Source organism: Magallana gigas, chromosome 4 (genome assembly GCF_963853765.1).
Source record: "Magallana gigas chromosome 4, xbMagGiga1.1, whole genome shotgun sequence".
NCBI lineage: Eukaryota > Metazoa > Mollusca > Bivalvia > Ostreida > Ostreidae > Magallana > Magallana gigas.
The window spans coordinates 33,911,743-33,927,210 of NC_088856.1; the positions used below are offsets into that span (position 1 = coordinate 33,911,743).

The window sequence follows — 15,468 nt, forward strand, 5'->3', positions numbered from 1 at the left end:
TCATTCTACTCAATTTTTCAATTCTTTATTCACTCAAGACCAGTTCACTGGTATTTGAGGTTCAAAATCAGTATATACATATGTACACAAAAACTGTCAAGGATCACATGTACATTAGGAGTAATAATGATAAAAATGGTTGTTAATGTTGGTTTCTGGAAGAACACACTGAAAATTTTCTTAATAAATCTTGACAAGTTATTTAGTTTTTCTACATTCAAAGTATTCATGAGCTCGTTAAATTTTATAATATTCGGGTTTTCATAATATACTCACAATGGATATTTTCATTTATTTCATGTTACAATATAACTTGCATAAAATCACATTTACATAATAATTGACATCCATGTTCTTGAATCTAATTTCAAACATCAATATGGTCATAACCAACTTCATTAATTTCTTTAAACAAGAAAGATTATTGCAAAAATGTTGTATATGTAGTGCTTTTGTTAAACTTACTGTCTATATGAAGTACATGTACATAATACAAGTTTGAAGAGAAACATTTTTCATTAAACTGTGGCTTGAATAATCAAAGAAAATAGACAAACTGTATGATGATATGAAGATAAATCGGCAATTTTATAATGTATGCTTCAAAAACTGTAAAGATTTGTTCACTAATCCTATCAAATGTAGACCTTATTCATGCATTTTTAACCTTCTTCTGCTTGAGGTATATCGAATCAATATTGAAATTATTATTTTTGTCAGAATTTTTTATGCTTCATGTATTTAGCTAATAATTAGAAAAAAAACCCAGAAAGTGACCTGCAATATATTAAAGCGGTGATGTCATTAGAACCATTGTCAAAGTCGCTACTTCAAAGATTGAAAAATGTTGTGATAAAGATCGGTTTCCTTTCATAATATTCTTTCTATTTATACCAAACAACCAAATATAAACATGCGTTTTACATATTTTGCAACTTAATTGTAAGTTGTAAAACAGACACGGGGTACCCCATATGACTGTACATGTAGTTTTCCCCTTCATCATATAATTATCCATTGAATCAGCTTCCAATTGGCTTCGGACCTGCAATTTTTCCTCAATCCATTTAGTTTCATGGTAAATGGACCAAAATGTGAAAGTCAAATCTTTCTTATCAGTGAGCAGAAAATATCATTATATTTATTTTATCAAATTAAAAAATGGTGATAGTTATTAGACCCCAAACACAACAAAACACGGGTAAAAGTCCAGGTAAATCAAGGATCGAAAGCAGACTATAATTGCTATCACAACACAAATCACACCTATTGTTCTATACCAGTCCTAATTATCAAATATGTGCAAAACGGGAACACACCTAATTGAAATACATGAACATTTTTGGAGTGTATTTAAAAACATTTAATTACTTGTAATTGAAAGCAAAGTCAATTACAAATTACTTCCAATTACTTTGAAAAATGGAATTAATTACACTCAATTACAAATACTTTTTTTGAGACTTGATTTTAATAAACTATCCTATGCAGTTACTCTAGCACACCGGAAGATTGTACTGTTTATTACCAAGAACCATACGATTCATAGGTATAACATATATACATAAGTAAAGTGAACAAACATATGTAAACATTAAAAAAAAAAGAAAAAAAAAAAGAAGAAAGACAATCATAATCTTGTATTATACTTCGTGTGCACATACATGTAGCAATCTGCAAAATGTACGTGACAAAAGTAATCAAAGTACTGAAGTACTGACTGGAGTTGATTTTATCGATTATTATTTATCTTAAAATCAACGATATGTTATTTTGCTTGGCAAGTAGTTTATAATCTCTATTTGAATTACGCACATTTTTATAGTATGTATTCTCGGACTTTTCCGACAAGAATTTCGAGAAAACCTCTTATAAATCATGTTGTGTAATATTTAAAAATAGAATTGATTTCATCAAACTATGTATCAGTATTCAAAATATTTCAAAAAGTGTATGGATCCAACCAATAATGAACTCTAGTCTCGTTCAACCAGATGTTCGGCTGTCTCCGTTAATATCCGACAAGTAAGAGATACCAGGTCACGTGATAACTTGATGATGCGATCTCTAAATATAGACTTACTCTGCTTGCCGGAGATGTACGGAAACAGCCGAGCGTCTGGTCGAACGAGACTATATTTGAGCTCTGGCGTAGGAATACATACGACTGCAAAAAACTTCTAAATTATTCGTACTATTTAAAATCTAACTATTTCTTTATAAATAGGTTTCCTTTTAAAAAATGCTTCAACGTACATTACATCGAATTTATCGATTATTTTCAAGAACTAACTCTTGTCAGCGGTGATGATTTGTGCTTAGGTCCAAACACTGTTTCAGTTTCGGTTTGCCAGAGTAACTGCATAGGAGAGTTGATTAAAATCAACTCCCAAAAAGGATTATGAAGAGTATATTCTCAAAACAAAAACAGTATTTATAATTTTATCGTAATTTTGAACATTTATATAGGTATTTTTCCAAATTGCTCAACTCTTTGATATTCTTTGTTGAAAGTAATTGAATAAGTTTATAGACAAGTTTATAGACAGAAGGCTTTTCATAATAATATTTTTTTACATACAACTTTCTTATTTCTTTATAAAATGGACAGAATAAAATGAAACTCATCTTCAATCTGTGATAGTGAACATAGTTTACAAACTCTCTCATTTCTATGGATATTATAAAATCTGCCACGCTCAATCTTGAGTTGATGAGAGGATAAACGGTATTTACTTATAGATTTTACATATACAGTTGGTATTGGTTTTGTTAAATATTCTTGTACTTCAAAATTATTACATAAGTGCTTATAAATTATACATTTGGGGGAATTTTCAAAGTAGCCATGACCTTGTTGTATAGACATGTCGGTCAACCTCTGCCTCACTTCGAGTAGGAATACATGTGCATTAAATTGTTCTTTACATTTCCATATAAATCCATAACCAAATCATCACCGCTGAGAAGACTTAAATCTTGAAATTAATAGATAAATTCTGTTAAATGTATGCTGAACCATTGATTTACATACCTTTAAAATGTTTTCACGAACAATTTTGATCTATTTTTTGTGGTCATATGTATATCTACGTCAGAGTTCAAAATATGTCTCGTTCAACCAGAAGCTCGGCTGAGTCCGTAGATCTCCGACAAGCAGAGCGTTTCTCTTAGTAGTCGGAGACTAACGGAGCCAGTCGAGCGTCTGCAGCTGGTTGTACGAGACTAGAGTTCAATATTGCTTGGATCCAGACATGTGTACAATTTTTTAGACATATTTCGATTACTGATACATAGTTTGACGGAATTAATTCTATCTTTCAATATTACACAACATGATTCATATGGGTTTTCTCAAAATTCTTGTTGGAAAAGTTCGAGAATTCATATAAAAATGTGCGTGATTCAAATACAAATGAAAAACTATACTTGCCATGCAAAAAAACATATCGCTATAAATTCTAAAATTAATAATAATCAATTAAATCAACTCCTGCCAGTATTTCAGTACTTTGATTCAACTACCCCATCCCTGCCATTGTGGCCCAATCCTCCTCCGGGAATAATAATTTGAACAAACTTAATTCGACCTTACCCGATGATGCTTTCACACATGTTTCAGCTTTCCTGGGTGATTAATATTTGAGAAGATTAAAAAATAAATACTTTATATTCCTAAGTAAAAGTTCAACCCCCAGAGATGCCCAATCCTACCCCCAGGAGTCATGATTTCCCTTACTTTGAATCTACACTTGCTAGCTGAGAATTCATCCACGTAACTTTCAGCTTTCGTGGCTAATTATTTCTGAGAAGATTTTTAACGCTTTACTCTATATATTCCTATGTAAAACTAGAACTGTCCTAATGGGACTAATACCCCCGCTAGGCTAATTTCAAATGGGACAAATAATTGAATTGAATAATAATTAAGGTTTGGAACACATACAAAAAAAAAAATTCTAGAATTGTAAAAAAAAAAAATAGTTAACAAAGAAAAATTAAAATCAAAATTGTCAGAATTTCACTGTAAATACATATCTATAACAGTAATACATTTACAAATGTATGTATTTGATGATATATTTTTTTAATTTAATTGATTTAAAGAAAAACCAACAAAATGACAATAACCCCTCCCTTTGCAGTGAATAGAAATACCGGTAGCCAAGCGATGCTCTTCTGTTGATAAAACTTTCAATATCCTTCTAATAAGAGTCTTGACAGATGCAATTAGTTGTTTCAAATTTTCCTCACTTTCTCCTATGGCACAATTGAACTCCATATCAGAAAATTGATCCCATAGGACTATGATTTTCTTTGATGAGCTTGTTAAATTTAATTAACTCCCAAAACATTACCATAATTACCATACTATGTAAAAATATGTAAAAAAGAAAATTTAATATTACAAACAATTTTAAAATTGCCAAAACACTACAATCATATCAGTAATTTTGAATTTCATTTAAATTAATGCCCAATAGGGTCACTTCATCAAATTACTTGACAAATAAATTTAAACAACCTCTAAAAATAGTTTAACTTCTTTATTAATAATTAAATTATTTATTTCCTTATAATGACAGACCTTTTGGTTTATATGAAACAGTTTTAAAATAGCCCCAAAACCATCACCCATTTTACAGATTATCAATTTGCCCTAAACACATGCTCCATCTGAACCATGGCTCAGATAATGGCTCCCTTGGGACAAATGAATTCAGCCACACTTGTCTTTGATGTTCTCATTAGCTCCTAAGAATTTATCATTGACAAACAAAAACTTTGCATTGTCAGTTGATAGAATACTTATAAAAAAAATTTTTTTTTTAATTAATTAAGACATAAAGACAAAAAACTCCATCTGGATGTATTTATATAAATATATTTTAGAGTGTTTTCTATTAATTAATTAATAAAATCTGTAAGGATTACCTCCCTTACTTTTCAACATAGAGAATAAGGAAAATGAAAACTGTCATAAAATCATTAAATCTTGTCTGATCTTAAAAAAAATTGCAGGTGCACATCTTCAGATGGTGTTCAACATATGTACAAATTTTCAAACTGTTCCATGCAGTAATAAAAATTCTATAGGGGGGACAAAGTTGCGTCTACAGACAGACGGACAGACGGACGGACAGACAGACGGACAGACAGACAGACGGACAGACGGACAGGGTGAAACCAATATACCCCCCTAAACTTCGTTTGCGGGGGTATAATAAAAATCGACTCCCTATTATGACCATACCCTATCCCCAGGGGTCATGATTTTCACAACTGTGAATCTACACTACTTGAGGACGTTTCCACTAAGTTTCAGCTTCAATTTCCTGACAGATTACTTTTTAAGAAGAACATCTTAAAAGATTTACTCTGTGTTCACTATAACTACGCAACATAATATGATGTTCCATATAAATTAAGAATTCAGAGAGCACCAAGTTAAAATCTAAATAACAAAAAGTTTTAAATAAGAATTCAACATATATTTAGCATGTATTTTTAACAATGCACATGTGTTCATACAAATGAAAGATTTTATGCGACCATTTGTAGATCCTTATAATATGTATACATAGTGGTTTGAAGAAAACAATCAACAATTATGTTATCGAATAATACATTCATTAAATAGTAATCCATCATTAAGTAGGAGTCTGTTCTTGTCTTAGGCATAATATTTGGTGATTTCAGGTTCAATATCGAATAATATATGATGAATAACAGCAAATGATGGTTTGTCAGTCATAATCCGAATAGCTTTGCCTATATATATATTAAAAAGTTATTCTTGTAAGTTGAATGATAAAAAATACCGTTTGCTAAACCAATTTCTAAATATAGAGTATGAAGAGCATAGTGACCGTAGCATTAAGTGAACAAGCATAATATTTGATATACGTTGAAGGATATTTCAAGCAATAGTAAGGCATCGGTTGTAGGTTCATATATTTCTACATCTTATATACCTGTGCTCAAAGTGCAATTAAATGGACTTAAGTTAGTAAAACTATTACAAATCTCACATTTCGAAATATATCTTTGATGTTCGAAAGCTGACTCAGATTTTAAAACAAAATTATAATAATGATGTTTCTCTTTTTAAAATTACATATTCTTCACGGGCAAAAGAATTATAACAATTAAAAAGTATAATACAGAAGATGGTTATATATATATATATATATATATATATATATATATATATATATATATATATATATATATATATATATATATATATATATATATATATAATGTAGCTATACTCTTCTCTGACATAACCTCTAAATCAGATCGTCAATTACTAAAACGATTTTTATTTAAATATATAAATATAGTACAATTTCATGCAGCATCTAATTTCATAAATATTTAAAACACATATGACGGTCACCTTTTAAACAAGCGATATTTTTCAGACAGTAGGTTGGGTAGTTGCGCATAAAAATATAACAATTAACGTGTAAAAGGGGGACAATGGATTATCAAACCTTATTTTTTTCGAGTGATGTCCCTTAAACAGTTATCACATACTCTGACTGGCTTCTTAGCTAAAGCCAATCTGGCTTCTTTTGATGAACAGTCATTGCAGAAAATATTGCCACAGTTTCTACAGTGGTGCTAAAGAAATACAAGAATACAAGAAATACACAAATTATTTAATTTTCCATCAAAAAATAAACACAACTAGAACAAATATTTTTAAAAATAACTTATAAATCTAAGTTGATTATAAAAAATTAGTTAAATGGAAATGAAACTTGCAGAACAAGTTCCGTGAATCTAAATATACAAGAGGCTTACATGCCTCTTGACAGTCAATTGAGTACCGATGCTGGATGATGGACAGCCACATGTTACATTTTAAGCTTTAATTTAAAGCTTAAACTCTTATTCCATGGGCCACTAATTGTAAATTTATCAAAATATGTCACCCCTTGTACTTAGTTTTACTCAAACATATATGGAAGCCGAAATTGTTGAAGATTTGACCCACCTTAAGACCTAAACCCCTAATTAAATGGCCATGAATTAGAAAATATAGGTAGAAGGCATTCAAGGACATCATAAAAATGCATTTAGTTTTTCTCAAATAGAATTTAGTTTTTTTCCCGACATCTGTTCCGACAGAGATTTTTGAATATTTGGCTTTTTTTTTGGCATATATGGCCCCGCCCATGAGGCAACAAGGGTGCGAATGCCATTAACTTCGCGTTTTATATTTTTCTTATCTTAGAGATGATTTAAATAAAAAATAATAACGATCGGTATTGTAGTTTTAAAAAAGTTTAAAACGTAAAATTGTCAACGTACGACGAATGAGGAAAATCATTTGTAATAAGTCATCTGAATGACCTAGGGAAAAAAATAATTTCTAAAAGTTTAAAAAGCAAAGTCGTTGTAAGGATTTATTCGGCAAAACAAAACACTGGTAAAAGTACCTTGAACACTAAAGGTAAATATATTTCATGATAAACAAATTCGGCGATTAATAAAGCAACAGTCTGATCAATTATCTGTTTAAAGAACTGGTATTTGTAAGTCTGTATTCTAACAGAAAACGTTATTCATGACAGATACAGCGCTTTCATTGCCAGCTGATAAACAAGAAAAACGAATGTTTGGCAATTATTTAAAATATAAGAATTATGCATTGTATCAAAAAACTATTAAAAGTAAACTAAACATATTAATGTTTATGTGAAGTTTTAAGATGAAAATTGGAAGTGGGGTTATAACTATTAGTTACTTTTGTGGATACAGTTCTGGTTATTGATTGAATTGAATTTAACATGCAATATAGCGAATAACTTCATTTAACTGATTATGAAACAAAAGGGCCAGGGGCCAAATCGTTCACCTGATCAACGGCTCTTAAATCTCTTTCAAAATTTAAAAAAAATGAAACTCTTCAAAATGCCTTTATAATTTGATATTTCAATTGACCAATCCTATTGTCAATCGCTTCTGCATATCAAAGATAACAGTACATATATTGAAAATGGAATAGTTATAAAAAGTAGATTACTGTGATTTTCAATACAGATGTTATAAGCTTGCATAACAAACCAACTAACAAGGTTTAATAACCATAGCCTTATTAGATTATAGAAATGTTAACTTAAAGATTACAAGAGGCCCATGGGCCACATCGCTCACCTGAGGAACAGTAGGTATGATAAAATCAGCTTAATGGAGTCACAATACAAACTATCTGGACATGCATATAATGTTAATTGTTTTTAAAACATTATATGCATTAACACCTATACATCCATTTTGGCCCTGCCCTAGAGTCAAAACCAATACTCCAGGGGAAATGAAAATTACAATTTCAGTAGAGGACTTCCTGGTAAACATAATTATAAGTCAGTTTTTAATACAGATGTGTGAGAATAGAGAAGAAAATTTTTAAACATTATATGCATTAACACTATATTGCCATATTGCCCCCCCCCCCCCACCTCATGTCCTGAACCCCTGACCCAGAGGCCATGAATTTCACAATTTAGGTAGAGGAGTTAGTGGACATCATAACCATTTATTCAGTTTTTTGCCTACATGTGTGGGAGAAGAGAAGAACATTTTTTAAGATTTAATACATTTTTACTATATGGCCATATTGGCCCCACCCTAGAGCCTGAACCCATGACCCAGGGGTCATGAATTTCACAATTTTAGTAGAGGGCTTCATGGACATCATAATCATGCATTTAGTTTTTAACAAATATAAATGGGAGTAGAGAAGAAGATTTTCTAAGATTTAATATATTTTTACTATATGGCCATATTGGCCCCACCCTAGCGCCTGAACCCCTGAACAAGAGGCCATGAATTTCACAATTATGGTAGAGGGCCTCATGGAAATCATAATCATGCATTTAGTTTTTAACAAATATAAATGAGAATAAAGGAGAGATTTTCTAAGATTTAATATATTTTAACTATATGACTATATTGGCCACACCCTAGCGCCTGAACCTCTGAACCAGAGGCCATGAATTTCACAATTTTGGTAGAAGGCTTCATGCACATCATAACCATGCATTCATTTTTTTCCTCACAGGTGTGTAAGTACAGAAGAAGATTTTTGAAAATTGGGCTTTTTTTGCATATTTGGCTCCGCCCGTGGCACCCCAGGGGTGGTAGAGCCACGAATTTCACAATTTTAGATTCTTCTTACCATAGAGATGCTTCACACCAAAAATGGTAATGATTGGCCTGGTAGTTTTCAAGAAGAAGTTAAAAATGTAAAATTGTTAACGTACGACGACGGACGAAGACCAATTGCAATAGGTCACCTGAGTGACTCAGGTGACCTAAAAATCTAACAGTTTAATTCTTGAAAAAATGAATCTAAACATTTTTTGTTTACATCTAGTTGAAATTTCCACCCCTTTTTATTTGCCATTTTTTATGTTATGTCTTAAGATGCTTACAAAGTAATATCACAAACAATAGCATTGTATTTCTTAGAATATTTAAAAAAAAAACATTTACATTTTAATGTTGAGCTGAGAACCCCTCTTTGTGCCAAAGCATTCAATTTGGTTCGGGGTTACCATGTCTGCAAATCTTCTCTACATAGAAAAGCTTTTGTTTAAACATTAGCATTTCTACACCAGTGGTTCTCGAGAAAAAGATGGTCATTTTTTAAGGCACACTCCCTTTTTTCTCTGTTTTATCGGACAGACGATGGACAACAGCTGATCAAAAAAGCTTACTTGAATCTTCGGTTCAGGTTAATAACAACTCTTACATTGCCAACATTTTATATTCCGTCAATCATATTCTAATTACAACCAGTAGATTAGAATAACATAGAATTCATCTACATATTTCACCATATAAATAATAGATTGACAAAAATATATGTTCATATTCAATATTGAAGACCTACAAAGCAAATAAAAACACGCTGTTACATCTTGCCAATTTCAATAAAACAACCATCACAAACACGAACAGGCTTTTTAGATGACACCAGTTTTGCTTCTTTAGCTGAACAGTCATTACAATATATGTTTCCACAGTTCCTGCAATGATGCTGAAAGCAATAAAAATAAACCTCAAACCAGAAGTGGATAATTAATTCTTTATAATTAAGAAGATATGAAGGTAAGGTAAAAAGGTATGATAAATTCTTTGTAACTAAAAAGGTAACATTTCTGAAAAATTAAGTTATTGACATCACTACTTTCAATTTTTTTTATACTCTGTCCCAAGATTCTATGCAGCGCATTTTCTTAAATTATTTGATATTCATGAGCACCTCAGGTTTCAAACGATGCTCATTTAATAGCATGAAAAATGCCAATATTTTTTTCTGTTTGAACGCCCTCTTGCGTAGCTGGTTTCAATACACGACTAAAATAATTCTAAGGGTACATGTATTTGGCATTGCAAATGACAAGAAAGTACCCAGAGTGCTAAAATTTACAAATTTGTGCAATGTAACTGTACCTCGTGCAATTCTGAACTAAGGTGATGAGGAACACTTTTCGATTCTAATGCAGATAAATGTACATTATAACCAAATTTCAATTTTGCAAATTTTACAGTATTTGGCATTAAGTTGTTTTAAAAATATTTAGAAAAGATTTGTAGTTAATGTTCTAAACCCACTGAGCTACCCTGTTAGGTCAAAGAAAACCTTTATAAAATTATTCTCGATTTAATTGTTCATTTCGATAGGAAGTATGTCACAATATGGAGGTGTCCCACACCACCTTAAAAATAGTTCAACAAAACTCGAATATAACGAACAGTTATATAGAAACTTTTATTCATGTTACAGCAACATTCTTATATATTATTCTTATTATTATATAAATTCTTATATTCTTATTCTGTATAGAACGAACAGGGCTATAACAAATTTACGGGTATAACGAACTAATTATAAGACCCTTGCTGGCAACATTTTAACATAATCACGAATATTTTCCAAAACAAATTTCATTGAAGATACACGGCATTTTGAGAAGCATCTATGAAATACATGAATTGAAATATAATACAGTTAAAAAACAAAAAAAGTAAAAGATTTTAATAATATATTTTGTAAATGGTGGTGTTATTGACCTATCATAGTTTGAAGTACTCTCAGCTGATTTTTTCGCTATAAGATTTCTTACGAATTTGTTATAAACTTACTAGTATTTATTTATTAATTACGGTGATAACAAAGTTGTGTCTATGGTCACTAAAATTTGCTAAAACGAGTTTTGCTGTAAATAGAAATGAAATCTTTTTCATCTTCTTTTAACATTTTTTTTCTTCAAAAAATTATAAACTACATGAATCTTAGCTAGATATCTTAATTTATACAAATTATGAAAAACAGAAATTATAAAGGTTTTTTTTTCATTTTTTAAATGAAATTATTAAAAAAATGAAAAAGGCCTTATGATAGATTTGACCATGCTCTGACCGATATTATCACCACATAATATTCAAAGAATGATACCTTATCAATTATATTCATATTATTTCCAATATGTACATTTTAAAAAAACATTATTTTAAAACCACTATTTTCTATGTAGCACATGTATTACTACGCAGCGCAGACAATACCGTTTTCCAGTTATGCTATAAGACACGCCCTTTTTGTGTCACTCATGTTTTATGAAGTTACTGGGTTTTAGGGTTCAACATTTATTCGTAATTTTATCACAGACAAAGACAGTTGAAAATGAAAATATCTTTAAATAGAGCTCTGACTCGTTTTAAAAGAGACCAATACCGTCTAAAAATTGCCATGACCATATATCTCAGAAACGGCACCAACAAGCCATCAGCTGTCCTTGCAATTATATCTAGAATAGTCCTAATGAGACTTTTATCTTCCATGGGACAAACATGAATTTAACTAAAGAAACAAGAATATATAATTGAATCAAAAACGTTTGTGACATATGAATAAAGATAAATATTCAAGAAAAGTAACAATTTCTTTTAGTTAAAAAAAGAAAATGTCAGCACTTCACTGTAAATACATACTTTATGTAATACATTTACAATTTTTTATGTCTGATGGTATTTGTTCAATTGTTATATATAGAAGAAAACCATGTGACAAGAACCCCTACCTTTGTAGTTAATGAAAATATTTATTTAAAGCTCTTTTGTGGACAAAATCTTGAATATGTTTCTAATCTGAGTCTTGACAGATGCAATCTGTCGTTCCAAAATTTTCCTCAATTTCTCACTTTATCTTTTATTAGAATAAATATCAAAGAAATGAGCCCCGGATAGAATTTATCTGACGTTCGCTTAATATTTAACGTATTCAATTAATTCATTTTACTGATTTTATAAACGCTTCTAGAAATAATAACATGCTGAATCAAAACAAGCATAATAGAAAGGATTTAATAGTATAATAAGATTATGCTACGCTCATTTAGCAAATGCATTTTTCCATGTTAAAAAAATTGATTTATACGCCTCTCTCTACACATAATATGCGTCCAAATTTACAGTATGACGTCACATCGACAAGTTCACCGCGATCAGTCAGTTGTTTATATTTATCGTTGTTGGACTTATGTGACTAAAAAGTTGCACGCATAGGTAAATTTTGATGTTGTTCAATTTGTTCGTACCCGAAGCAATCGGAATTTTGTATGATGTCATAGTTAACATTTCCTGTACTTCTGGTCGGCGCTCCCACAAACTAAACCTTAAGGTGTCAGCGATGCAGACACAATAGACAATCTTTTAAAAAATAAACCATCTTGTATGTTTTTATTTATCGTTGTTACCTTTATTCCATTTTACAAACATATTACTACAATTTGTAATTCATATATTTAGAGGCCCGTGCAATCTGAATCCCTAAATCACAAAGCAAACGACCGTAACTTTCTTGGCCGGTATATATATACCCCAGTGGCAGTTGAGTAGCGATCAAAATTAATATGGCAACCAAATACTTTTATGAATTCAGCCTTTAAGCACAACGCACGCAAATGTTATATACTTATTGCAATAGTTCACTTGACTATTCTCCTGCGGATCATGAAAGGGGAACCTTATCAATCATTTGTTTGTTGAGGGTACCAATGTCAATATTCCATAATATTAATAAAATCATTTAAGTAATATAAAGTTTGCAAGAAGAGAGATAGGGGGGGGGGGGGTTCGAACTCCAGATATTTCTTAACATGGTGCGTTTTTAAGAAAACTGGCCAAATTGCTCATCATGCATTCTTAATTTAATAATATTTGTCTGTGACAATTATAAAACTATAATTCATTTTTTTTAATGTACCGTCCAATAAATTCAAATGACCTATTGTTTGGGCGCAAGTGGGGTTTGCATAGTTAAAAGAAATGAAAGTCACATAAATATGTCAATACTCTTATATTTAATTGCGGAATTGCTGAAAATTATATAAAAATATATAATAAAGAATCATTCTTTGAATATTATGAGGCGATAATGTCGGTCGGAGCATGGTAAAATCTATCATAAAGCCCTTCAGACTTTATTAGATTTGACCACGTCCTAAACGAAATTATCACCTCATATTACTCAAAGAATGATTCCTTATTCCTTTCATTACTGCCTACTGAAGTAATAGATCGTTATCACCTCAAATCTCAAAGGATGATTCCTTGTTCTTTAAATCACTGAACACTGAAGTGACATCACACATTGCAATATTAAATAACACCATATAATAAACAAATCATCAGTACATAAATACAAAGTACAACTATTTGATGAAGAACTATAAAGTTGTAATGTTAATACATCAGAATATCGTGCTAGTAGTGTATTATCATGTTATAAAAGATATCATCAAATATCTACACAAGGAACCTGATACTTTTTGTTTACATGACAAAACTCTATGCACTGTTATTTTAAGTTTTGCATCAGTGAAACACCACCTTCCTCAATATTTCTACGGTAACATTTATCACGTACTACACACAATTCTGTAAATGGAAATTTTTTTGTTTTAACTAGCTTTAAAAGACAGGATTTTTTAAAAACGTTGACAAAGTACCATATAAGTGTTTACTTACTTTTCTAACCGTTACAGAGAAACTTTTGTTGCAGCCCATGCACTCTTTGACTTCGTTATCATCTGCCCATTTTCTACTGCTCACCTTAGTAGTGGTGATCTGTAACAACAAAAGATGTAGATAGTGTGTTTCTTAAGCTAACTGCTTATAGTTATATATTGAAAATTAATTAAATGTCGTTGATATATGGAAGGATAAGCATAATGATACAGACGGTTTTACATGCATATGGTGCGATGCTACTTACACACCAAAAAGTAGAGTTGATTTCATTTTTCTAAGCAAGTATTTATACTTAAAAGCTAAAAATACCTTAGTTCGTAAAATACCCAGTACACATACAAACGGAACGATAGTGTCAAATCATAAGGCTATACGACTTAACGTTAAATTACAGGAAAATGAAAGAGGAACAGGCTAATTGAAACTTAATACATCTCTATTTGAAAATTTGAGTATAAGGAAAAAATTATATGATATTTATTCAAAATATCAGCATATTACGCGTACCTTTCATGCCAAAATGGAAAAACCTAAAAACAGGAGGTTAAACGATTTTCTATTCATTATTCAATAAAAAGTCAAAAGAGTTACAAAGATCCGATTAAAAACATAGAATCAAAAATAATCGTGATAGAATCGTTACCTTATTTAGAAATTAATATGAATAAAAAGCGAACTCTTGAGAGACAACTAAGCGAATTAAACGATAGAAGAGCAAAACGCGCTCAAATTAGATCTCGCGCAAAATGGATAAATGAAGAGGAGAAAAACACCAAAGACAGAATACTATTTATGAACTAAAAAAAATAATGAAACCCTTACTACTGATGATGACATATTAGGTGAAACGTGTAGCTTTTTATGGAAAACTCTATCGCAGTAAAACTATAAGTAATTCTGATATTGAAAACTATTTACAAAATAGTAATATCATGGGTTTATCTGAAAATGTAAATACTTCGTGATCAATTTCCAAGCTTAGAAGAGTGCAGAGATATCGCAATGAACATGAAACAAAATAAATCACCAGGTTTAGACTGATTACCAGTATAATTCTATCAATGTTTCTGGGATAAAATATCTATACCCTTTCATAATATGCTTAACAAAATATTCAGTTAAGACGAAATGACATTTTCACAACAACTTGCCGTATTATCTTTAATTCACAAAAAAGGAGATCGGTCACTGCTTACAAACTATAGACCAATTAGTTTCACTAATACTGATTACAAATTAATTAAGGTCTTCCGTTTCCCACGAAAGACCTTATTGTTTTCGTACTGTTTCTTACATGTATTATTATTATTAAGGTCTTCCGTTTCCAACGGAAGACCTTATTGTTTTCGTACTGTTTCTTCTTCTAATTTTTTTCCACAAATTTTGTGCACGCGATTTCTCAGAAACTATTCG

At 30.7% G+C, this 15,468-nt stretch overlaps 1 protein-coding gene across 4 annotated transcripts in view; it reads right to left on the minus strand.

Annotated features, from left to right (window-relative positions):
- Positions 1-9: 9 nt before the first annotated feature.
- The window catches only part of LOC105317406 (early endosome antigen 1), a 108,875-nt gene continuing 93,416 nt past the window's right edge, over positions 10-15,468 (minus strand). The window contains exons 33-35 of one of the 4 annotated variants that reach the window (XM_034451183.2): positions 14,053-14,151; positions 6,501-6,630; positions 10-1,045 (exon numbers count right to left, since the gene is read on the minus strand). In XM_034451183.2, coding sequence (XP_034307074.2) covers positions 6,502-6,630; positions 14,053-14,151 — 228 coding nt within the window. In that variant the 3' untranslated portion in view covers positions 10-1,045; position 6,501. The other 3 variants (XM_034451182.2, XM_034451184.2, XM_034451185.2) reach the window with 3 other exon arrangements.